General features: G+C 46.8%; 1 protein-coding gene across 1 annotated transcript in view; it reads left to right on the top strand.

Moving 5' to 3' along the window:
* Positions 1–27,380, top strand: part of RMC1 (regulator of MON1-CCZ1) — a 266,564-nt gene that overhangs the window by 41,768 nt on the left and 197,416 nt on the right. Inside the window, exons 4-5 of the mRNA XM_078687420.1 lie at positions 1,597–1,653; positions 21,463–21,549. Of these exons, the coding sequence (XP_078543546.1) occupies positions 1,597–1,653; positions 21,463–21,549 (144 nt within the window). The remainder of the gene's footprint in view (positions 1–1,596; positions 1,654–21,462; positions 21,550–27,380) is intronic.

Genomic DNA, 27,380 nt, shown 5'->3' with positions numbered 1-27,380 from the left:
CCCAGTACTATAAGCACTTGACTCTCAATTTGGCTGAGCAATCCAAGACTTACTCAAGGAAGTCGTGCAAGTTAGAACCTCTCAACATACTTAAACCGCAAATTATTAAATACTAAATCAATGTCCAGTCCTTGCTATACTTTTATAAAAAGAAAAATGGTTTAACGAACGACCTAAGTACTCCACACAGAATAAAAATAGACTGTATCAAGCATTGGACATGGGGGACCCCAGGCCAGGGGTATCCTTCTGGTCATGTTCCAAAGTACTCTCATGCGTACTACTTACAATTGTTGGAATTGGAGGGCTCAGTCATGACTTACTATACAGATTTATGTGGGGGGTTGGGGGAAGTAGAGTGCTCCAGCTGGGGTTCAGGTAATAAGGCCAGTATCTCTCTACTATCATCAGAAGGCAACAACAGTTGATGTCATGGATGTGTCATTAGCACTGTAATGACCCATCTCAGTAGGAGCATAACTTTGAAATATACCTTTGTGACCTTGAGAGTATACAGGCACAGTGATGGTTAACAACATGCACAGTAATTTTTAGGTCAAGCCTAGGCTCCGTGCTTGCGCTGTCGTCCTGTTGTAATCAGTATATGGAGTGCAATCCCACCTGCTGCTTGCCATTGGTTCACTCATGTGTTGCTCTTCTTTCCAGGCGCCTTATTGGTTGGCGGTCCCGATACATCACTTCAGTTTTATGGCAAGGAGCACCGACCAACTACAATTTACTCACGCTGTAGATGTTTATTGTGTTTCATTTAGGGATTATTTATTTTATTTTATGTTAGTAATATTGTATCACCATGGTGCCCACTTTCATGTTGAATTTTTTAATCACCATGGTGCCAGCTTTGTGGGCTACCATGGGCATAACTTTAGTATGCACGGGTGCCGCGCTTTATGTGTTAGCACGCCACTTTCAAAATAATTTTTTTATTACCAAGGCAGCCACTTCACAGGCCGCCATGTGCATAAGATTTGTGTGCACGGGCGCCGCACTTTGTTTTAACACGGCGCCCACTTTCATATTTACAACATGGGCGGCACACTTTATGGTTGAGCACGGCGCACACTTTTATTTAAAAAAAAAAACAATAGTTCTAAGTTGCAAATGTGAGACCTATTGCATTGCAAATGCTCGTTAGCACTTGTCCGGAGACTAATGACAGAGGTCTCTACTGAAAAAAACGTATCACGTCATTCAGAGTAAGTAAATGAGAAGCAGATTATCACACTAAGACATTGCCAGGGACGTTAGATTCTACATAATTTAAAAAAATCCCTTGAGGATGCATGTGTGACTCTGGAGGTGGAATCTGTTTTGGTGCTGCTTAAATCCTTCCTGGGAGAATATGAATGTTTTGTTCACATCCTGTTGAACAGCCCAAAATGTTTTAGATGAGTAATCTATGAGAAGATAATTTACAAGAAACATTTTCAAAGGTAAGTATATCGCTTATTAGCAGGCTGAGTCAATTATTGTTCTATACAAATTTCTCATAGCTAGAAGAGACTGTGTTTACTGCATTTTATTCATACTTGCTACTTCTGCAAGTTAGTTCACTAATTTATTTATTTTCTTTAGGATTTTGTGAACTTCATACCAGACTGCCCCCAGACAAACTATTCACAGGAATGCAAGGTAAGTGGTGATCTTCCACTATTAAGCTTAAATTGATTAATCTTAGTTACAAGCACACAGCCTGTAAGCCCTCTTTTCAGAGTTAGTTTCTGAAAGCCCATGTCATTCGCAACTAGTTTCTGTAGATATTTGAATATGAGGTCACTTGTCATGTCCTTCATAAATGCAGATTTCTGACACAAGAAAGATGTCTTTGTGTTTCGAAAGTTGGCAGTGCTTAGAGATTTGAAGCAAAGTCGTAAAATTGAGCACACATTTTGATTTTGGTTGAGAATGAGCAACATATTGGTAAAAAACGCACAGAAACTTTGAAGAGGTAAAGGGAAATCTGATTTGATGTTAATCACTAATGTAAAACATACAGAGATAGATATATGGAATGGGGCTTCCTTAGAGCCTCTTTCAGCCAGTGGCGTATGTGGTTCAGATGACTTTAGGCATTGGCTAATAGGGTTGTCCATCTTTGCTGGCATCATCCCACTGCATTTCATGGATGAAAACAGCCTCAAGCTAACTTTGGCAAAGCTAATAGGTCCCACCTATGTGAGAGCTATAGGCTTTGCCAATATCTTTTGGCCATGTTGTACCATAGCATGGCTGTGCAGAGCATGGCTAAAAGTAAAGTTCTAAAAAAAGCGCAATGACACGGCTGGCAATGGCCACGTCATATCGCTTTTTTGTTGTTATTACGGCAAGTGGGGAGAAGCAATGCATACAACGAGAGAGTGTGGGTGGAAGGGATGAAGCAAAACAGACACAGCTGGGGCGCAGGAGTGTCTGAGGGTAACAAGCAATGGGGAAGAATCAGCAACCCACAGTTGATGGATCAGCAACTTTATGGGACTCAAAGGTACAACTTCAAATCAACTTTAGAAACAAAACATTATGGAAACAAGAACTGCCCACATTCTTAACTAGCAGGACATTGTTATAACGTTTCTGATAAAGTTAAACTGTCCGAAAGAGTTCTCATTTACAGGAAACATTTTCATGCACTGACCTTTTAATTGTTCATTAGAGCCGCGGAGTTCTGCAAAGTAATAAAAAAGAAAATGCTGGTAAAAATGGAAGAGGGTAGAGTGCAGCTAAGCATTAATAACAGTGATGTACTAGATGATGAGTGAAGTTCTGCATATTTGATATCCCGGGGCTACAAGACATTTTCAGTTCTTTTATGTCGATATTGTCCTAACAAAGTAGATGGGAAAAGATCTGAGAACAAAGATCTAAAGGTTAGATGTACAGATTTCCTAATGAGCACAAGGTGCTGATTCTTTCAAAATAGGATTCATTGATTAAGAGGCAGAATGCCCTTCTCGCCTTGACAACCTTTGTGTGCCAATGGTTTTACGACCACAGAGGGCCTGAGTGTTAGCCCAGGAAGATTCACACAAGCAACAGGAGGTAGCGATTCACAGCTATTGGAATCTAGCGTTCAATAGGCTATACATAAGATACCCCTATTTCTTCCTCCTGTGGAAGACCCGTGTTTGATGCGCTTAAATAGCACATATACTAGGGTTGAAACATCGACACATAACTAGAAGCACGACAATCCATATGACCACAACAAAAAGAATGCAATTGTAGATCATATTGAGAATATGTTTTCACTCTATCTCTGAATGTATTGTTATACATATTCTTTTATTCCCAAGTGTAATTTGTTGTGATATATGTATCTCACACCACACTTCCACTGTATCACTTAGACCTTGTGTATATTTGCTGTATTTAAACCATACATGATTTCTTCATATACATTTTGGATATATTTTGAATCAACACAATTTGTTTGTGCTTTATAAGTAAGACGTGTTTAGACAAATGTGTGTCTCTCTTTGCTACATTAGTTATATAGAAATTTGAAGAAATTTAGATTCAGTTAAGTGTGTTGTTGCAGAACCACTATACGTTTAACGCATTAGTCCCCAGGTTCTGCATGGTACTGGGTATCCCCATTGATGAATACTGGCAGACATTCTTGTGGCACTGTTTGCAACCCATATCTAGACTCTGCGGTTTGGAAGGGAACATCATGTACACCCTCCTCATCGGATATGGCTACCATTAGCTGGACGACCCATAGATGACTGACCGTGGAGACCTGTTAACTGTCTCTGCCAAGGGGAGTCAATTTACCCACCTGTCCTGCATTTTCTATGGCTCTGCTAGTTCCTTGCAACCAAATCCTCTGCCTATCCATGTGAGGCATGCATGTTGCTAATGTATTCATTGCCTCTGTGTTTAAAAGATATATATGGTCCATATTATTTTTATGGTCATAATCAAATCCATTTTATGCTTCCATTATCAAAGCAATACATAAGATGGAGGGTAGGAGAGAGCCCAGAGAGCAGATGTGAATTGCAGGGATTCTCTGGGATATTTCAGGGATCCTTTTGTAGTGGGTCAGATTTTTGGGTATGGAAGTGAGTAGACTGCGTTCCCACCAAAGGTTAACAGCTAGTTAAGTGAGAGAGCCTCAGGTTCTTTTCTACTCGGTCTAGGTCCACTCTCTCCCCGCAGCTCGCTGTGCCGTCTCTTGCCTCCAGACCTCAACCTCCTCATTGGGAGGTTCAAGGCTGCTGCCCGCGCCTGCTGCCCTCTCCAACTGTGACCAGACTGCCTGCAACCAGCGTAACCTTTCTCAGACGTTTTATTTTCTTAATTTTTTCCCCCTGTTGTGCCAGTGTTATTGTGCCCAGATGTGTCTTGCTCTAATTCCACCTCTGTTTTTATTTTCTCGTACCTCCCTGTTCCTTTCACCTTTTGCCACTGCTTCCCCTGTGGCCCCCCTCCCTGGAATTCCCCCCGGAATTCCCCCCTGGAATTCCCCTGCTCCCGCCTCCCAGCTTCTCCTCCCTCCACCTCCCCTACTTAATAGCGCCTGCTGCGCGGTCGTGCCACCGGCACGCCGAAGGCAAGTCCGTCTGCGCCCCACTGTGACAGGGCCAGGAACCCTGGACCTCCCACTACCCATCGCTACGACACCACTACCATCCTCGCACTCAACCCTGGAAGACTTGAAGAATACCAACAGGCCTCGCCGAACACGACCCACGGGCAGTTCTCCTGCCTCTACTGCCGCCAGACCCTCACCGCCACCCCGGCCTCCAACACCACCGATGCCTGCACCGGCGACACCCTAAAATGCATCCTCCTTTAAATACGCTCCGTACACAAACACACCATGGAAATCTGGAACCTACTCGACTCTCTCTCGCCCGACATCGCCTTTTTCACAGAGACCTGGACCAATGCATCTTCCGCCCTGACATCAGCACCGCCATCCCAGACGGATACAAGATCCAGAGGAAAGACTGCCCCAACCACCCAGGAGGGGGCTTCGCCATCGCTCACAAGAGCACCCTCCTCCTCACCACCTCCAGCGAAACCTTCCCCTGCGCCGAACACCTGCACTTCCAGATCCAGACCACCCCCAAAAACACACTCCGAGGAACCCTCGCCTAAAGACCCCCAGGCTCCCGAACACCCTTCGCCACCACCATCACTGACTTCATCGCACCCCACGCCATCGCCTCAACAAACTACATATTCATTGGAGACCTGAACTTCCACCTTGACAACCCCAGCGAGCCCTACTCCTCTATCCTTCGTGACGACCTCACCAGCATCGGACTTAAAATACTAGTCAACACACCGACCCACAGAGCAGGACACAACTTCGACCCCATCTTCGCGGCAGGAAACCGCGTCCAATTCAGCTACACAACGCAGCCGCCATGGACCGACCACCACTGTGTACACTTCGCCATCAGCAAACCCAAGCCACCCAAACCAGTCCCACGCCCACCACGAAGGAACTGGAGCAAGGTTACCGATGAGCAACTTAACTCCACCCTCACCCGAGACAACCACACCTGGGTACCCAACACAAATGATGCAGCCAGAAAACTTCACACCTGGATCTCCAACTACGCAGATGAGCTTGCACGCTATGCAACCCCGGCAGACAATGCCCCAGGAAAGCCGCCTGGTTCACCATTGCTCTCCAAGAAGCCTGACGCACCTGCAGACGCCTGGAGAAGTACTGGAGAAACACCAACACAACCGAAAACCGCTCCACCTACAATGACGCCATGACGAACTACCACAACCAGATCAGAGCCACCAAGAGGAACTTTATCCCCAACAAAATCCTGGCACACTCCACCAACTCCAAGGAACTTTTCAGTGTCATTCAAGAATTCACCAACCCACACAGCGAAGCCACAGACATCACCCCATCCCAAGATCTCTGCGACAAGCTTGGAACCTATTTTCACCTCAAGATCAACATGCATTTGCAATGCAATAGGTCTCGTATTTGCGAGATTTTGAGAGCTACTGGCATTCTAAATGACAATGCCTTTAATTTATGTGTTTTGACAACCTGCAAGCGGTGCATAAAACACGCCCTTTCTACTTGTAGTCCTTGTTGACTTAATAGCACCAAGAGATTTTGTTTTGGTAGTGTTTGTTAACGCTATACGAATGTTCATTTAAAAATAATTGCATTAATAATGATTATAATTATTAATATGAAGGAGGCTCTTCCTGTACTGAGACTAATGGAAGCTTGTCTGCTACGGTTTGTGCTGTATCCTGGTGTGTGAGAGAAACAAGCAGTGCTGGAATATTAGACGTGAGGGAAGCTTGCACAGCTGCTGCCTGTGTTGTAACTGTTCTCTATGCAGGGGATGGTGTTGGGGTGGGGGGAGTGTGTGTGTGTGTGTGTGCGCGCACCCTGCTGCTGCCTGTGCTGCACCGGTTATGCAAGGGATGCTTGCACTGATGCTGCCTGTGCTATATCTGTGCATGTGTGTGTGTGTGTGTGTGTGTGTGAGTGAGTGTGAGAGAGAAGAAACAAGTAGAACTTCTGTCTGAGCTTTACATGTTTTATGTGTGAGGGAAGCTTGCACTGCTGCTGCCTGTGCTGTACGTGTTCTATGTGTGATGGAAGCTTGCACTGCTGCTGCCTGAGATGTACCTGCTCCGTGTGTGAGGGAAGCTTGCACTGCTGATGCCTGTGCTGTACCTGCTCTGTGTGTGAGGGAAGCTTGCACTGCTGCTGCCTGTGCTGTACCTGCTCTGTGTGTCAGGGAAGCTTGCACTGCTGCTGCCTGTGCTGTACCTGTTCTATGCGTGAGGGAAGCTTGCACTGCTGCTGCCTGTGTTGTACCTGTTCTATGTGTGTTGGAAGCTTGCACTGCTGCTGCCTGTGTTGTACCTGCTCTGTGTGTGAGGGAAGCTTGCACTGCTGCTACCTGTGCTGTACCTGTTCAGTGTGTGAGGGAAGCTTGCACTGCTGCCGCCTGTGCTGTACATGCTCTGATGCTGCCTGTGCTATATCTGTGCATGTGTGTGTGTGTGTGTGTGTGTCAGAGAGAAGAAACAAGTAGAACTTCTGTCTGAGCTTTACATGTTTTATGTGTGAGGGAAGCTTGCACTGCTGCTGCCTGTGCTGTACCTGTTCCATGTGTGAGGGAAGCTTGCACTGCTGCCGCCTGTGCTGTACCTGCTCTGTGTGTGAGGGAAGCTTGCACTGCTCCTCCCTGTGCTGTACCTGCTCTGTGTGTGAGGGAAGCTTGCACTGCTCCTCCCTGTGCTGTACCTGCTCTGTGTGTGAGGGAAGCTTGCACTGCTCCTCCCTGTGCTGTACCTGTTCCGTGTGTGAGGGAAGCTTGCACTGCTGCCGCCTGTGCTGTACATGCTCTGTGTGAGGGAAGCTTGCACTGCTGCTGCCTGAAATGTACCTGCTCCGTGTGTGAGGGAAGCTTGCACTGCTGATGCCTGTGCTGTACCTGCTCTGTGTGTGAGGGAAGCTTGCACTGCTGCCGCCTGTGCTGTACCTGTTCCGTGTGTGAGGGAAGCTTGCACTGCTGCCGCCTGTGCTGTACCTGCTCTGTGTGTGAGGGAAGCTTGCACTGCTGCTGCCTGTGCTCTACCTGCTCTGTGTGTGAGGGAAGCTTGCACTGCTGCCGCCTGTGCTGTACCTGCTCTGTGTGTGAGGGAAGCTTGCACTGCTGCCGCCTGTGCTGTACCTGCTCTGTGTGTGGCATTGCCAATAGGTCTCGCTTGTGGGACCTTATAAGTATTTAGTTTTGCAGCACTATATGATGAGTTGCGTTGCGTGTGTGAGTGGCGTTGCGTGTGTGAGTGGCGTTGCGTGTGTGAGTGGCGTTGCGTGTGTGAGTGGCGTTGCGTGTGTGAGTGGCGTTGCGTCGATGAGTGGGGTTGCGTCGATGAGTGGGGTTGCGTCGATGAGTGGGGTTGCGTGGATGAGTGGGGTTGCGTGGATGAGTGGGGTTGCGTGGATGAGTGGGGTTGCGTGGCGTTGCGTGTGTGAGTGCTCCGTGTGTGAGGGAAGCTTGCACTGCTGCTGCCTGTGCTCTACCTGCTCTGTGTGTGAGGGAAGCTTGCACTGCTGCCGCCTGTGCTGTACCTGCTCTGTGTGTGAGGGAAGCTTGCACTGCTGCTGCCTGTGCTGTACGTGTTCTATGTGTGATGGAAGCTTGCACTGCTGCTGCCTGAGATGTACCTGCTCCGTGTGTAAGGGAAGTGTGCACTGCTGATGCCTGTGCTGTACCTGCTCTGTGTGTGAGGGAAGCTTGCACTGCTGCTGCCTGTGCTGTACCTGCTCTGTGTGTGAGGGAAGCTTGCACTGCTGCTGCCTGTGCTGTACCTGTTCTATGTGTGAGGGAAGCTTGCACTGCTGCTGCCTGTGTTGTACCTGTTCTATGTGTGTTGGAAGCTTGCACTGCTGCTGCCTGTGTTGTACCTGCTCTGTGTGTGAGGGAAGCTTGCACTGCTGCTACCTGTGCTGTACCTGTTCAGTGTGTGAGGGAAGCTTGCACTGCTGCCGCCTGTGCTGTACATGCTCTGTGTGAGGGAAGCTTGCACTGCTGCTGCCTGAAATGTACCTGCTCCGTGTGTGAGGGAAGCTTGCACTGCTGATGCCTGTGCTGTACCTGCTCTGTGTGTGAGGGAAGCTTGCACTGCTGCCGCCTGTGCTGTACCTGTTCCGTGTGTGAGGGAAGCTTGCACTGCTGCCGCCTGTGCTGTACCTGCTCTGTGTGTGAGGGAAGCTTGCACTGCTGCTGCCTGTGCTCTACCTGCTCTGTGTGTGAGGGAAGCTTGCACTGCTGCCGCCTGTGCTGTACCTGCTCTGTGTGTGAGGGAAGCTTGCACTGCTGCCGCCTGTGCTGTACCTGCTCTGTGTGTGGCATTGCCAATAGGTCTCGCTTGTGGGACCTTATAAGTATTTAGTTTTGCAGCACTATATGATGAGTTGCGTTGCGTGTGTGAGTGGCGTTGCGTGTGTGAGTGGCGTTGCGTGTGTGAGTGGCGTTGCGTGTGTGAGTGGCGTTGCGTGTGTGAGTGGGGTTGCGTGTGTGAGTGGGGTTGCGTCGATGAGTGGGGTTGCGTCGATGAGTGGGGTTGCGTCGATGAGTGGGGTTGCGTGGATGAGTGGGGTTGCGTGGATGAGTGGGGTTGCGTGGATGAGTGGGGTTGCGTGGCGTTGCGTGTGTGAGTGGCGTTGCGTGTGTGAGTGGCGTTGCGTGTGTGAGTGGCGTTGCGTGAGTGAGTGGCGTTGCGTGTGTGAGTGGCGTTGCGTGTGTGAGTGGGGTTGCTTGTGTGAGTGGGGTTGCGTGGCGTTGCGTGTGTGAGTGGCGTTGCGTGTGAGAGTGGCGTTGCGTGTGTGAGTGGCGTTGCGTGTGTGAGTGGCGTTGCGTGTGTGAGTGGCGTTGCGTGTGTGAGTGGCGTAAGTGGCACTCATCACTGATCTGGGCAGCAGTCAAAGTGCATAAATAAAAGTAAGTGAACTCTGATCCTGGGGGATTTTGGTAGATGTTTATGTACAGACAACAACGCACATACCTTAAATGGAAAATATAAATGCAACTTACCTTTATCTGTCGGGAAAAAAAATTGGGTAGGAAAACTAGTTTGGTTAATGCAATCACTTTAGGCCCCTGCATGCTACAAGCGGGGACGCATTTTTAGTTTGAAGAATGTGATAGGCTGAAGGAGGAGGGGGTGCGAGGGATGAGGGAACACGGCCTGGGGGAAGCTGGCTGGGGAGGGGGGAGGAGAAATGCAAGGAAGTTAGGGGAGGAGAAGCCGAGAAGCCGCAGAGCGCACGCTGGGCGAAGCCCTTTGATGTGCTGTGCGGCAAATGGAGGGAGGCTGATGCGCGTTCATGTTTGAACACGTGGTTCACATGAACTGCATGAAAACGCCATGAAAACGCCAGCAAAAAGCTGGTGGTTTCATGAGCATTTTCAGCACTTGAATTCTCGTTCCTCAATGCGCTTGCGCGCATTTAAGGTCACGAGACCTAAAAACCCCTACGACAACTTCATCGACCATCCACCAGGCGCCACAGACGGCCCCTCGTCCCCCAGAAACACCAGCCAGCCCACCATCTCCAACTGGACACCAATCACGGCCGAAGACACCCCCTCAACCATGAAAAGCATCCACTCAGGGCCCCCCACCGACCTTGCCCCCCTCACATCTATCACAGAGCCACGGACGCCATTGCACCCGAACTACAACGCACCATCAACACCACCTTCAAAACAGGCACCTTCCCAGACGACTGGAAGCGTGCAGAAGTCAGACCCCTGCTCAAAAAGCCCACAGCTGACCCCACTGACCTCAAGAAGTATCGGCCCATCTCGCTCCTCCCTTTCGCAGCCAATGTTGCAGAGAAAACAGTCAACAGGAAACTGACAAGATTCATTGAAAAGAACACCGTCCTCAACCTGTCCCAATCCGGATTCCAAAGCAACCACAGCACAGAGACCGCCCTACTCGCTCCCACAGGCGATATCTGCACCCTCCTGGACCAAGGCCACTCTGCAGCCCTCATCCTACTCGACCTATCAGCGGTCGTCGACAACGTCTCCCACCGCACACTATTCGCCATACTACATGGCCCAGGGATACAAGGAACAGCCCTGGATTGCATCCGATTATTCCTCACCGGAAGAAGCGAAAGGATCATACTCCCATCCTTCCTCTCCGACCCCGCGAAAATCAACTACGGAGTCCCACAGGGTTCATCATTGAGCCCCACCCTCTTCAACATCTACATGGCCCGCCTTGCAGTCATCGTCTGACAGCACGGCCTCAACATCGTATCCTACGCCGATGACACCCAGCTCATCCTCTCCCTCACCAAAGACCCACCACTGCTAAACTCAACTTCCAGAAAGGAATGCAAGACGTCGCAGACTAGACGACAAACAGCTGCTGAAGATCAATGTCGAGAAGACAGAAGTCCTTGTCCTCGGTACCACCTCTTCTGCATGGGACAGCATCTGGTGGCCGACCGCCCTCGGAAGCCCACCTACCCCCTCAGACCACACCAAGAACCTCGGCATCGTACTCAACATCACTCACCATGAACTGGGAGGTTAACGCCGTCACCTCCAGCTGCTTAAACATCCTTTGCATCCTCCGCAAGACCTTCAGATGGATCCCCACTGAGTCAAGGAATACAGTCACCCATGCACTTATCACCATCAGACTGGACTATGGAAACGCACTCTACGCTGGCATAAACAAGTCCCTACTCCGCAAACTCCAGACAATACAGAACACCGCCGCCAGACTTGTCCTTGGCATCCCCCGGCACGAACACTTCATCCAACACCTATGAAGTCTCCACTGGCTCCCCGTGGAGAAAAGAGTCACTTTCAAAATCCTCACTCACGCCTACAAATGCCTACACAACATCGGACCTAAATACCTAAACAGCAAAATCAACTTCCACGTACCCAAAAGAAACCTCCGATCTTCCAACCTTGCACTGGTCGAAACCCCGCGCATCCAGAGAGCCAGAGCAGGCGGAAGATCCTTCTCTCACATTGCAGCCAAGACCTGGAACGAGTTACCGGCAGACATCAGATGTGCCCCCTCCTTGAACACCTTCAGGAAGACCCTCAAGACCTGGCTCTTTAGCTAAACCGATCTGGGAAGGGAAACAAGGCCAGTATCTACAGGGAGGAAGTAATCACAAGTTGTAATGCGACCATCCCAAAGACTTGCAGAATTCTCTATGCCCCTGCCATGGAGAATCATAAAAGATAGCTTGTGGTTGTTGCACAAAGAGTACCTTAACCCCTTCCATGCGTCGGCCGGCCGGCGGCCGTCCGACGTCACAGTGGGCGTGTGCGGAGGACGGCCGGGGGCCGTCCGAACCACGCCATAAATCACCCACACCGTGGCGGAATTTTCGCCGCGGTCAAGGGGTTAAAGAGATTGTCCCATTGAAAACATCCTAGAAGGTGTCCCATTATTTGCTGAACGATTTTGAAGAAGATTCAGTATGCTTACCTTCTTACATGTTATGTACCATATTAAGTTGTGTGTGATTTAGTAAAGTACTTTTTCTTTGTCAAAGTCTTAAGCCTGGCTAAATATTGAATTATTATTTACTCATCTTTGTTTGTTTGTTGAGTTACGAGTCTCTAACTTCACACAGCCTCCCTCAGTAAGCCTTGTGGTGCTTGTTTCCATACTCCGAAGGTCAAGTGCTAAAGGGGTGTAGCTGGTGCTCAGTAGCAGCAGCAGCAAGCCAGCCTGCCCGCTCGCACCAGGGCACCAGTGGCAAGCCAATCCCAGTAACCCCTGCCTAGCCTGGGATTCATTAAAACAAGTTCCCATAGATGGTTTTCCAGCTTCCACCATGTAGTTCCCAAGAGACAGATGAGGACATTTTCTGTTCACTTATGATATTTCCTCTCATGTGAACCATAATCGTGTTCAGGAGCGTATAACTTGTCAACAGGTGCCTCATACACATGAACAACAAGAGCTCTTGGTGGGGTGGGGGAACAGGGTATGTCTGAGCTTACCAATTGTTTTCACTCTAATACTATCTTTCTCTGCTTAAAATTCCAAAATAAAGTTGATGTTATGATCCCACAGCATTCTGGTGACCTTATTCCTAAGAAACACTTTTACCAAAATAAATGGCGGCTTGTAAAACAGTTTTTACTTGATTCCTTTACAAATGAGCCCTGGGTTTTTCATTTTGTAAATGTTAATGCTATTAGGGATTAATGCTGTGAAACTATCTTTTGTTTACAGCATTCTCTTTTTTATATTGACTTTGCTGCATGACAAAAACTCTCGCATTCAGCTATTAACCCGTTTGCTGCTTCGAACGTTCAGCGCCAGTGCTGAACGTTCGAAGAAACGGGTGCGGCGACGTTGGCCGTTGGACGTGCGCAGCACCAGGGAGGTAGCTCGCGCGACGTCCAACGGCAGTAGCGAATGGGTTAAATTCCTAACACGTTTGATGTCCACACCTCAAAATGTATGTGCAAATAAATGCCAGACATTGTAGTGAGGCCAAAGTTGCATACAGTCCTACCATATTTCTCGTCTGCCTGTACGTATCATATCCACTTCAATGTATTCCTGTACCATAAGATGTATATTTCTGTGCTGAGGTAGCCTTATTTTTCTTATGTTAGAAAGCATTGTTGATAACTTTTTTTAATGCACGTTTGTTCTGCAGACTGAGTAGTGTTAACCCCATTTATTTTTGTGGAAACCATTTTAGTCCAGAGGCATGACTTTGGAGATATTTTCTTTAAAGGTCAAGGCATTATAATTCACAGTTCAAAATGTAATCCAACTACCACCATAAGCGAGGTCTCTTCCTTCATCCTTTTGATGAGAGTTGTTTATTGCTTGCAATAGAAACTTGTAACCGAGCTTCACTATATAGTGGGGTTGTGTTTTTTTCTCTCGCTCGTATAAACGGATTGCTGTGAACAGTCACTTGTTCTGTAACATTCCTTGCACTATAGCACATGGTGGTAGCCCGATCACTTCATTGTCAAAAAATGATTTGTGAAGTACTTCCAACAAATCCAAAGATGAAATTTATGTAATGTATTTGCAAAAAATCTGTTACCATTTTTTTCTGACTACTTTTGGTCTGGGCCCAAACCTATTGGTCTTTGTCAAAAGGTTTTAATGAATATAAGTGCACTAACGTGCTTTCTTTACTGTACTATAAAACCAGTTTTGAGGTTAAGCAGTTCACTGCATTTAACACTAAAGAGGTGTACACTTTCTTTTGCCTGTATATCACGCCTAACCCTATGCGGTGTCAACAAAGACCACATCACCCTTTTTCTCACTATCACCTAGTATAAAAACAGTTTGTGGTCTTGTTGTATATATGCTATTAAAAAGAAGCACCCAATTTCGGTATTGCTACCATAACTTCAGGCTAATCAAATAGTGAATTTGTTAGAAAGGTTGGATCTGCAGGTTTTGGAGATAAGCGAACTGCTGATCAGAGTACCTTGGCTCCTTTTCAGTTAGTATGCGATCTCAAGACCCTCTTTGAAGAAAGAAGCCTTCATCGTGTTATGGAGATACTGCATGTCATTTCTAGAGCAACTGGGCCTTTTAACCCCTACCAATGTAAATCATGCCAAACGTTGGGAGATGTTACTTAGAGGGAGATGAGGTTGTCAGGAGGTTAAACCTTCTAAACTCGTGTACTGCGGTCTATAAAAATAAACTATTACTTAGAAGCAAATTTGTATAAATATAGTATTTTGCTGTCTCCGCACTAAATAGTCACTTTGCAATTGAATCAGTTATATTATGCAATGTGTTGCCTTTCATTTCATAGACCATAGATTTTCAGTGGGTTTAAAGACTGTTCATCTCCCAGGGTCAAAACCCTTGACTTGCAGGTTGCTCACAAATTCAAGGAGCATATATTTGACTTATTGAGTTGTTCAAGTTTTGAACATTCCAGATGCCCTCTGAAATTGTCTGTAGGACAGTGTGGTCCTGAAAATCCCCATGCTGTTCATCAGCCATGTGACGAGATCTATTCTACACCTACTTCAAATGCATCCATGGCCTCCTGAATATGTTCTATATTTCCAAGATGTATTCCATCTATAAGACTTCAGCGATGCAATATACCAACCCAGAGTAGATAATTTACAGGTCTCTACAATATAGCATTGGTCATTTATTCAACAGAAATCAAAACCACTCAAGAAGACAATTATCGGGGGGGGCGTGGCCGACTGCCGACCATGATGGCAGCCTAAAGCGGGAGCTCTCACAGGCTAAACGGCCCGCTTCATTTATCCGCATCTACATCCGTCTTTTCGCCCGCTCGAAGGAGCGACATTGGCTCAAGGACCCGAGCGGCGCAACTTGCTCCAGTCCCGGTGGCGAACGGACGCCGGGAACTGCTCCGATCCGCAGCGACGTACTGGGGCCTGCGCCTGCCTGGCCGCACCGACCTCAAGTGGCTGGCGGGCCCGGGCGGAAGTCCATCCTTATCGGCCCGGGCGCAGTGACGGCAGCCGGCCACTACCGCACTCTGTCCCGGGGGGTGACTGACCACACCGCCAATCCGGCGCGTGCCCCCAGTGTAGACCGAGGGAGCTGCCCGGACCGGGACTGACCGAAGGCATTCTCTGGGAGCAGAACAACTCTCGGCGTGGACAAGGGCCTCCCTGAGTCCCGGGCTGCGCCATATTGAAGACGCCGGGCGGACGGACACGCCGTTCTTGTACCTGGGTGAGGAGATCTGCGTTGGAGGGCCCCGCCATATTCCTGCGGAGCTGATGGTCTGAGGCTCACCCCACAGTGGCGAGGGGGCATGTCTGAGCCCCATTATCCTGGCAGGGGGCATCATCGTGTGGCGCTCTAATTGTGCGGACAGTCCAGAGTTGGCAAGGCTGCAGTGGGGCACGGGGAAGGTCGGGAACAATCCACAGGGGGCCCCCCCGGCAGGAACCGGCTGAAGACACGCCACACCATCGCACTTGCTAGCACCACAATCTACACGGAGTGCGGGTCCATCCAAACAGCGGACCGCACTAGAACTTTCCTGAGACCGGCGTGCTGGTCATCGCGGCCGCCGGCAGTAACGTCTCCGAGCCCTGTGGGGGGGCACAGCACCCCCTTGAAAGCGGTGCGCCACCCGATTGATTGCCCGAAATCTGCGAGGATTGCACGGCTCCTAAGCCAAGAACTGACCCACCAGCCAGATACATTTACCTCCGTCGTCGCCGCAAAACAATGGCCGGCAAGGGCTCTAGGAGCGCGTCGACGCAGGCGAAGCTCGACAAATTTGCGTTCAACCATCATGGACAATCCCAGAATGGCGGCCGCCACTCTGCTGGTGCACCTCCTGAGACGGGTGGCGCTCCCAAGGTGACCTTGGAGGACGTTATGAAAACCCTCACCGAGGTCAAAACGACAGTGGGCTCCATCTCTTCCGAGGTCACTCTGCTTCGGGCGGACTTCAAGAAAATGGCGGAGAGGGTGTCTCAAGTGGAGGTTGTGACGAAATCGCTCGTTGAGGACACCTCAGACCTGCAGGTTGCCATGGAGCGCATGGAAAGGGTCACTAAGCAGTTACAGGAGAAGCTTGACGATCAGGAAGGGCGCTCCCGAAGAAACAACGTCCGCATCCTAGGCCTGCCGGAATCGGAAGGTAAAGCTGCAATGGACTTATACGTCGAGGACCTCATCAAGACCCAGCTGAAACCTAAAGGTCTGTCTCATTTCTTTTCTGTTGAAAGGGCGCACCGAGTTCCTGGTGGAACGGCCAAGCCAGGAGCCACTCCGAGGCCTGTACTTGCCAGGTTGTTCAATTTTAGGGACAGGGACGCAATCCTGCAAGCAGCGAGAGTCTCCCCACCTGTGAAAATTCAGAACTCAACTTTAGCCTTCTTTCCGGACTACACAGCGGAGGTGGCGAGACGTAGGAAGTCATTCACGGATGTGAAAAAAGCACTGCGAGACAGAGGCCTGCAATACTCCATGCTTTTCCCCGCAAAATTACGAGTTGTGGCCGAGGGAAAATCGTGGTTCTTCGACATGCCAGAGGTGGCTAGAGACTGGCTTGATGGATGGAGACAGGTGGGCCGACCTCAACGCCCGCACCGGGACAGACAACGCCAGCGCAGCGGAGGGCCGCCGGACCGACCGTCAGGAAGCCCCGTGCACAAGGAAGGAGCAACGGCGCTAGACTCAGATCTTGAAAGAGACCCACTTGATTCTGGACAGCCGGTTAGAGGCTGATTTGATTGGGCTGCACAAGTGTCGGCCTGCTATAGCCCTTGGGACCTTGAAGCTGGTGGAGCTGAGTAGGGCGGGCACTGGCCGGTGCCTGTGGGGGTCTCACCAACCCCACGAGCAAGTAAGGTGGATGGGGACGGGACTAAGCACTCTGCCAAGTTGGGGATGCGGGTGGGTTTTCCGTGGGCAGGGGAGCAGGGAGGGGGGATGGGGTTAAAGTTTTACTGTTTGCATTTTTTGATTTTGGTCATCACTCATTTCACACGTTATGTAATCGCCCTAGACCGGGACGTACTCCTCATCACGCCACTCACTGACACTTTGCTAACGACAGTCTCAAACCGGTCTCATGGCTGACTTACTTCAGGCTCCACCCGCTGGGAATGCCACGGTAACGGTGGGGGTGCCCCCCCTGCGCGTGCTCACGTGGAATGTCAGGGGATTGGGTGACAAAATAAAGAGGGGCCTGGTACTGCAGGCTATTAAACGGCAGAGCCCAGATGTGGTTCTGCTCCAGGAAACACACCTTACAGGGACAACATGCAAAGCGCTTGATCGGCGCGGATACAAGATGGCGACACATGCGGATTTCACTTCAGGGTCCAGGGGAACGGGGATACTACTGAAAAAGTCATCGCCCTTTATACTCGCACACCATACAACAGACGACCAGGGTTGCTTCGCGGCGATACATGGCCAATGGGAGGGTAGACCACTTAATGTGGTATCAGTATACATCCCCCCGGCACTACACTCCGTGACATTACCTGCACTGGGTAAATTTCTGCTGGACCTCCCTGAGGGTGACACAATCATTGGAGGGGACCTGAATGCCATCGTAGACTCTGCGTTAGACGCCTTTCCCACTAGGGCCCGCTCAAGAGGACCTTCACCTCTTCCTGAATTTTTAGACGCGTTGGGCATTGTAGATATATGGCGACATTTACACCCCACAGCGACCCAATACACCTTCTACTCCGCAGTCCACAATAGCCTATCTCGCATTGACTACTTTCTGTTCCTGGGGGGGGGATTGGGCACGGTTGACATGATCGACATCCTGCCAAGGGGCATATCTGACCACTCACCAGTCACTCTCACCCTTACTACTAGAGAACAGAAAAGCGCAAGGATCTACCCCATTTACCCGAATTATCTGAAGGTCCCTAAAATAAGACGGAAATTGAAATTGGCGACGACACAATACTTTGCGGAGAACAGTGGCTCGGTGACCTCCCCGTCGATTCTGTGGGAGGCCTACAAGGCCGTCCTGCGAGGGGCGGCGATAGCAGCTATTACGGGACATAAGCGTGATTCCCGGAAGGAACTCGCAGAGCTAGAACTGGCACTCCGTAATGCTAACACGGCACACATGGCGGACCCTTCCCCGGTTACGACACACGCGTTACAGTTACGACAGCAGCAATACCAGACCCACCTGAGAACGACTGAGAAGGGCTACATAGCAAACACTAAACATAGAATTTATGACGTGGGCGACAAGGCAGGGAAAATGCTGGCGTGGTTAGATAGGAGGGAGGGAGGCGCGAGAGGAATTCAGAGAATCATTACTACTGACGGCCAAGTCATAACGCACCCAGAGGACATAGTGCACGCTTTAGCACGTCATTTTCACACCATATATACACCAGAACGTGTCGTCACTGCTCAAATGGCGGCGGCGTCGCTGGCGGACATTGCCCTTCCCGGCATACCGCCAGAGGCTGCGCAAGACTTGGAGGCAGATCCTTCAGAAGAAGAAATCCTATTGGCGATACAATCACTGCAATCAGGCAAGGCACTGGGACCTAATGGGCTTCCGGTGGAATGGTATAAATCGATGGCCTCAGAACTTAGTGGTCCCCTGCTGAACATGTATTTGGACAGTAGGGAGCGGGCTGAACTGCCACTAGATCAACGTACGGCCACGATCGTGGCTATACCTAAACCAGGTAAACCCCCGGACGATTGTACCTCATATCGCCCGATATCATTATTAAATATGGAAGCCAAAATACTGGCCAAACTTCTGGCCAACCGCCTGATGCCACACCTGAGTACCCTGATCCACCCCGACCAATCAGGATTTCTGCCCCATAGGAGCACAGCGCTGAACCTCAGGAGAGTTCATGGGGTGATGGCGAGGTCACACCTTCTCACTGAGAGGGCAGTGATCCTTTCGCTAGACGCGAAAATGGCTTTTGACCTAGTGGAATGGGAGTACCTCTTCGAGGTGCTCGCACGAATGGGCTTTGGGTCGAAATATATCACCTGGATACGAATGCTTTATGCTAATCCAGTGGCGCAGGTGGTGTCTAATGGCCACATCTCGCCGGCGTTCCCGTTGGGCAGGGGAACCAGACAGGGGTGCCCTCTGTCACCCCTGCTTTTCGCGTTGGTGCTCGAGCCGTTAGCTATCCTGATCAGACACACGCCCTTATTTAGAGGCATCCAGTGGGAGGAGGGGTGGGAAGACAAGGTCTCCCTATATGCCGACGATATGCTCATTTACATGGTCGACCCTGATCACGGCATCCCAGCCCTTCTGGACATTTGTAACACGCACGGGGCGACTTCGGGCTATACCCTTAACTGGTCAAAGTCAATGATCTACACGTTGAAGGGTCCGGCACCGAGACTGCCGGTCGATTGCCCTCTGGCGGCGCCGGTGGCCTCCTTCAAGTACCTGGGCATTATCATTGTACACTCTGAAACAGATTTCTTCACTAGCAACCTAAAACCACCTCTGGACCGCCTGCGCGCTGACGTTAAGCACTGGGCGACCCTGCCCCTCACCCTCCTGGGGCGCGCAGCCTTGTTCAACATGATGGCACTCCCCAGATTTCTATATGTACTGGAAAACACCCCGCATCTTGTCCCTCCGCGATACTTCACGCAGATTGCGGCGTTGGTCTCCAATCTCCTCTGGAGCAATGGTACAGCGCGAATAGCCTACGACAAGTTGGTAAAAAGTTGGTATGAGGGGGGGATCGCACTTCCCAACATACAGATGTATTACTGGGCGGCTCAGCTTTAAATAATTAACCAATGGGTTCACGCCCCGAGAAACGACCCGGCGTACAGGGCTGATTGGGCGCAATTAGGGACAAACTCCATGCTGTCAGTACTGTATAATAAACCACGGCTTAAACACCTGCACGGCCCGACACGACACACAGCGGCCCTTTGGCATACAGCGCAGGCGCGCCTGGGCTGGACAGGCAGAATTACCAAAATGACACTACTGTGGGACACGAAGTCACTGGGGAACCTTAGAGCGTGCAAGGGATTCACACAGTGGGACCTAATAGGTATCTCCACGGTGGGAGACCTTTGGGACACTGACACAGTGATACCATTCTCACAACTTCAACAGCAGTATGACCTCAGACCCACTGAAACGTTTCGTTATGTCCAAATTAGACACGCACTGCTGCGAGCGATCCCGCAGGGCACTGATCTGCCAGACTCCTCACCGCTTGAGGACAGGGTATTAACAGAGTATATGCAACAGAGCGCCACGTCCCTCACTTACAAAAAACTAATCAACAACTTACAAGATCCCACGACAAAACTTAAGGAATGGTGGGAGGGAGAGATAGGTAAGATGGATGAATCGGAGTGGAATGAGGCCTTGGCTTCTCCAAGAGAAGTAGGCATCTCGGCCAAATTTAAACTGGTACAACTAAAAGTTTTACATCGCATATACTACACCAGGACACTACTCCACAAAATACACAGCGCGCCCACTCCCTTTTGCTTGCGAGGCTGCGGGGAAGAAGGAACACTGTTCCACACACTCTGGGATTGCCCCAAAATACAGGGATACTGGACACGGATAATGCGCACCATATCCCAGACACTTAAGGTTTCCACTTTGCCAGACCCGCGTAAATGCCTTCTGAACATATGGGACCCCACTGACCTGAACAGATACGGTATCATCTGGGCCACACTTGCCATGACAGTAGCGAAACGGGATATTGCACAGAAATGGGGGGCTCCGGACTTGCCCACTGTGGACAAATGGGCCGAACACATGGACATCCTAATGGTCACGGAAAGAACTGTGTATGTCCTTCGAGCTGCCCCCAGGAAATGGAACAAGGTGTGGACAAACTGGAATGTTTACAGGGGGGAAATCTGTGAGCCCTTACCGGAGGGAGAGGACCTTGATTCTGAGGAGGAGGAGGAGTGATAGATGAGACTACGGAGTTATGATTTTCAGTACTAAATGTGCCAGCGAGATGTGGTGATTGCAATGAGTTCAGACGCTAGGCAGTGGGGCGTGTTGGGGTGAGGAGAATTCTGAGTCCTAATTGGAATGTGATGACACTAAGTTGGGATGTGGGGGGGGGAATGTTTCTTAAACGTTACTAGACAATTTCACAGGTTGGGCATCGTGGCACTACTACTTGACATGTTGAGCACTATTGGTAATATATAATTGATGTGCGGAACTTCATATGCAGGATTTAGACAGGCAAATTGAGATTGTGCTACAACAAGATTGCTACCGCCTATGCTTTTAGTTTCATATTGTATAAACATAACTGTGCCGAATGTATGTATCATTCTCACTGATTGCACCGCCTTTATATTAATAAAAGAATAAAAAAAAAAAAAAAAGAAGACAATTATCTCAAATAGGATTTATTTTTTCAGCTTTTGTTTCTCTATTAACATGTTTTCACTTTGTTTTATTTATCTTCAAAGACCAGAAATGCCAGCATTTTGGGATTTTGTTGGACAAGCCCCACAGAAATAGTCTTCATTACTGATCAAGGCATCGAGTTTTATCAGGTAATTTCATTACCTTCAATCTGTGCTTGTGAAATCCTTGCGCTATATATTTTTTGGCATGCATTTAAAAGGTATAAAAAAGTTTTTTTCATGTTCAGAACGTTTTCCTTTATTAAAATAGAGCGTTAATATGATCTTCGGCCATAGTTTTTATGGTGATTTTGTCTAGAGGAGGCTAATTACAAAGATGTACAATAAAGGTGTTCAATCTAAAACATAGGTCAGATCGGCCTTAAGCATGTCTTCCAGTACTAAGAATAGCCCCGACCCTTGCAGGGCAATCCAGTGTGTCATCTCCCACAGGTTAGAATGAAATGACCTCCAGGAATCGAAGATTGGTCCGAGCCCAAGCGCAAGGGGAGGTAACTTCTGGTAAAGGATTTGTGTTTAGTTATGTATCTTTTCAATGCTGATGTGAAGGGATTCTCTGAAGTCCAGATTTTGTGCAACTTACACCCTTGACAGGGGCAGTGGTCATTCACCTTTTGGAGGTCAGTCAGGAGCATGAACAAACCAAGCCCTACTTTTCTTTAAACACAGTGTTCTTTTCAAATAATCGAGAGGCTCCTCTTTTCCTTGTTTCCTTGATTTTAGTCAGCCTCCCGTTGAGGTGTTCCAAGGGTAGGGCCTCTTTAAAGACAGGGGAAAACCCTGTAAACCTTTGGCATCTGGGTGAATCAAGTCGTATATAAAGAACAAATGATGCCAAGGACATCAATAACACACTTTTAGTACTAGGTGGGATAGTTAAATTATCCCATCCTGTGACAAAATATATTATCTTAAACACAATAACTTCTTGTATTTATTTTTGTAAGTCTTCCCACCTCCACACAGAGCGCACAATATATTCTTTTTCTTATTTATTTTTCAATTTAATTGAAAAAGAATTAGATTTGAGCTAACATAATTTTTTAAAGCCCATTTCATACGTGTAAACAAACAAACACACATATATATACACATCACTTTTTACATAAATAAAAACAGACAAATATACATACATTGATCCATTGGCATTTCTTTTTCAAGTGTTATAGTCCTATTTCTTTTAACAGGATGCTTACTACATGTACAGACTCAGCATTCCTTCTCAAGTAAGATCACCCAGACCTAAAAACAAGGGGTATAACAAGTCTATATCTTTTTTTAGACCTATCTTGAGTCCTTTACTCCTTGCAACAAAATATATTTTCTTCACAACTTAGAATATTTTGTCTGGAGTCTTCTTGGAATAAACTGTCGACGCGTTTCAGCCCTCACAGTATGGGCCTCATCAGGACTTGGGCTAATGAGATATTCCGTCTATGGGATCAAGAAATCATATATAACTATATACATCCTATAGTAAATATGTACAGGGGTCAGGGATATATAATAAGTATTTACATATATTCATATTTGAATACCCGGGAAGCCTCGAGGTGGTCAGACTAGAAAAGGAACACACCCTTCGTGCCATTATTCTAAAATGTGCATTGCAACTTGCAACAAAATTTCCAAGTGCAATGTTGCTGTGAATGATTAAAACACCCAGTGTCGTGCTTAAATAGAAAAGCCACAGATACCATGTCACCTTAATGCACCTATAGTCACCCATACAAAAACCTATTTACCGTAGTTTCTTGCCTTCAATAATGTATCTGTCTTCTCTAAAGAACTCTTTAGACAAGGCTCTTATTCCATCGTGGAAAACTAGGAAAAACCGCACACAACATCTTATAGATACTGTTTGTGTCGTTTTAAAAGCCACATTGGACATCACTCATAAGTTCTGCTCACCTATTGTATGTGTGACAGTCAATGGATGTTACTCCGAAGCTACTTTTCTTAATTTTCGTGTGGTACCCTTTCCACAGTTCCCGAGCTCTTGTTCTCAAAGCGCACTAATAAAACAAGGGAGCGCTAGATAAATGACTGTTATGCCAAAATCAACATAAACACTTTCATTTATGGAGCCCACGGCTAGCAAATGTCACTTACTAGATAGAATCAAAAGAAGTACAGCTATTCAACGTGCGCACCGTAATGCCCGCGGCAGTCGGGACATCCTGCCTTAAGATCAGTCCGGAATATTCTTCTCTACGGCACCTAATATGACCAAGGGAGCATGTTTAGAAACTGTCTCACTTAAGCGTTAGAAAACCGCTTTCTATTACTGCGCCAGAAGACCAATTCCACGTACTTTATTTTGCAAGTACAGATCCTGAATTTGCACACCTTCACACGAACGCGAGCCGGTTCCTACTGCCGATCACGTGACACAGAACCACCTCTTTACTAATCAACACTAAAAAAGGACTCCGTGGCCTGTTTTCGAGATAGATATAGAAAACAGAGGCTGTTTGAAACTAAAGGGGCTACAAATAAAACTCTGTATTACGCATACACTCTTCAAGTGTGTTTCAAATGTAAATGAAGGATAAATAAAACAACCCAATAGTGACCAATAAAAAATATGAAGTAAATAAGAAATAGATAATAAATAAAAAATGAAAAATAAAAATATAAAAGAAGGGGTGGAAACGACGAAGTGTATTTAAACCAAGTTATAGTTTTTTAGAAAAAGACAAGTGCAAAGATAGAAAGTTGTAGTCCCAGTCTGCCACTGCTAACAATCTAATAATTTACATATCTGGTATTTGTCTATACAGATTGTTTAAAAAGGGAGAAATATACTCAATTGGCTCAATTCAATGTTAACGATCGGGACATGATATCAGGTACCTGAAAGTAAAGCAGTATATATTTGAAAGTAGGTACCGAATAGTAACACAGTGTGTTTTCGAAAAACTATTATCAAATTAACGCCCAGATTTCATCTCTGTCGTTTAGACCAATACTCGCCGTCTTGTATTTTTCTATTAGTCTAGCTTCCAACCTGTCCAACTTGATTTTGATTTCCTCCTGTTTCGTTTTTCATAGTACACACAGAACTGTCCAAGTCATATCATTTTCTGTATGTTGATGGTTTTCATAATGATGCACCAGGGGGGCCCCTTGTACCTTACATTTGACCCTCGATTTATGCTGGAGAATACGTTTCTTCACTGCTTGGGTAGTCTGTCCAATATAAAATTTACTGCATGGACACTTAATACAGTATATCGTATTCTTTGTATTGCAGTTAGAAAAACTTTTTGGGTGATGTTTATATCCGTTAATTTCAAACTCTTTGGTATTTGTAGTTAGGTTACATGCCACACAATTTTGACACCTATAGTGTCCTATTATAGGTGGTAGATTCAGAAGACCTCGTAAATCTTGAGGTGGTGAATCGACTTTTCTTGTTGCTCTTACTAAGGATTTTCTTATGTTTTTGCCTTTTTTAAAAGCAAAGAGAGGTTTTTGAATTCCTAGATGTTCAATAAGCTTCCAATGCTTTTGAATGATTTTCTTAACTTTATTAGCTTTCGGATCGTACGTCAGTACGCATGTAAGAGGAGTATCTTTTTCCTTTATTTTTGGCACTAGAAGAACCTCTGTAGGGGTAAACCATGCCCTTTTCAAGGCGATCTTGACTAACCGTTTGGGGTAGCCTCTCGCTACCAATTTGTCCTTCAGAATTTCTGCATTCTTAAAATATTCATCTTTCTTACTGCAATTTCTCCTTACACGGAGAAATTGCCCATACAGCTAGTTCTCCTTAAGGGTACGGGGATGACAGCTCTTAAAATGTAGTAGAGTATTACGATCAGTACTTTTCATATACAAGCTTACTTCTAAGTGCCCATTGTCATCTTTTATGTTGACATCCAGAAAATTCAGTTTTTTTTTCGTTACTGGACATTGTGAAATTCAGTTCTAGATTTCTTGAATTCAACCAGTTGTGGAATTCTTGCAATAGTGTGTCGTTACCATTCCACACCATAAAAATATCATCAATATAACGACACCAAAAATTTACCTCGTTCTTAAAAGGATTGGTGTAGCTATATAACCACTTTTTTTCAAATTCTGCCATAACCAGATTGGCGATTTCTGGCGAAAAACTGCAACCCATGGCCACACCAGAGATTTGTAAATATAGTTGGCCTTTAAAGTTGAAAAAATAGTTTTTTAAACAAATAGTAGCCAGTGACACAAGAAAATTTGTAGGCACTTGGTGTGGGCGTTCCCTCTGTTCTAGTACGCATCTCATTACTGCAATAGCCTCATCTTGGGGTATATTAGTATACAATGATTCGATATCGAATGATACTAATAGTTGGTTGTCACAGTTAAAAGGCCGATCCTCTATTTTTGTTATAAAATCCATAGTGTCCTTTATGTATGACTGAGTTTCCTTTACCAATGGGATAAGGAAAAAGTCTATATATTTAGCCAAGGGTTCTAGCATAGAACCACAGGCCGATACTATGGGCCTTACCGGAGGGTCAGTTGTGGACTTATGTACTTTCGGCAATACATATATGTTTGGTATTTTATTCTGTTCAGAATTAAGGTAATCAAATTCCTTTTGACGTAACCATCCTTGTTCTAAACCTTCCGATGTTATGTTTAGAATTTTTTCTTTTAACCTCTCTGTAGGATCAACATCTAATTTTCTATAATCATTTACTTTAGACAGTTGTCTATTCACCTCTTGGTCGTATTTGTCGATATCCCAAAGGACAATTCCCCCACCCTTGTCCGCCGGTTTAATTACCAACAACGGATTATCTGAAAGATTTTTTTAAGGGCTATTTTTTCTGCCTTATCACAGTTAGTGTTAAAATAAATTTTCTTAGATTGTAATTCATCCAATTCTCTAAGTATCACATCCTCAAATCTTAAAACTTCTGGTGGTAATAATACACTTTCTGGGACAAACCTAGACTTGTTCTTCAAACCACTAATGTTGTTTGGCTCAATAGATTCTCTTTCTAAAAAGAAAGTTTTTAATCGAATCTTTCTGAGAAAAGTCAAGATTTCTTTATTGGTCTCAATAGGGTTTTGTAAAGCTGATGGAACAAAAGACAATCCTTTTGAACGGATGGTAATTTCTGCTTCAGTGGGAGTATAGTTGGAGAGATTATAAATTGGTATCGTATTCAGTTCATTACTATCCCTTATCGTATTCACCGTCTGTATGTTTTCTTGCGTGTTCTGAATGGTTCGTTCTCTTGAATCTGGTATTGATCGGGTTGTGGAAACTGACCTTGGGGCGGAAACTGCCCTATCTGTTGATTGTACCCTCTCCATCTCCAACCTCCTCCCCTTGGTCGAAATCTGCCTCTGTTTAGAAAAGGTGGGAAGGCTCTGGGGTATTGGGGATACTGGTAATAGCCACCCGATGGTCCTTGATCTGAGTCCGAAGAACTCTCCGAAAAAGTAATGAATTTATTTCTTGATCTCCCTCTATATTGTAAGTTCAGAGCACTAGGATTGTTATTTGCAAAAAAGTCTTCTTTTAGATAGGGGTATACCTCACCTAATTTAAAGCTTTTTATATCTCGTCCTACTTTATTGATTTTTAAATTTGTGTTATGTGCTGTGAATTCTGCAAGAGTTTTTTCAACTGCCTCTAATAGTTGTTTTGCGTCTGTAATTGTAGAATCATCCAATATTTCTTTTTCTAGTGCTTCAATTCCTTTTAATTCCTCCTCATTTAGTCTTAATGCCGTATCTACTGACAACACCATCCAATCAATGGAACATTTTGTTCCAACCCCTCCAAATCTATTTAAATAGGTTTTGTCTGTAATGAAGATAACAGGTATATTCTTAACCTGAAGTCCTACTGGGATTGTTTTGCTTTTAAGATGTTCAGACAATACCTTAGCATGTAATTGGGTTCTTATTTTTTTCTTTTTTAACTGTTTCAACTTTTCAATTTTATCCAAGATAGT

Source organism: Lissotriton helveticus, chromosome 4_1 (genome assembly GCF_964261635.1).
Source record: "Lissotriton helveticus chromosome 4_1, aLisHel1.1, whole genome shotgun sequence".
NCBI classification, from domain to species: domain Eukaryota; kingdom Metazoa; phylum Chordata; class Amphibia; order Caudata; family Salamandridae; genus Lissotriton; species Lissotriton helveticus.
Note: the sequence above shows the minus strand (reverse complement) of the source record. Positions and strands in the feature narration are given on the sequence as shown.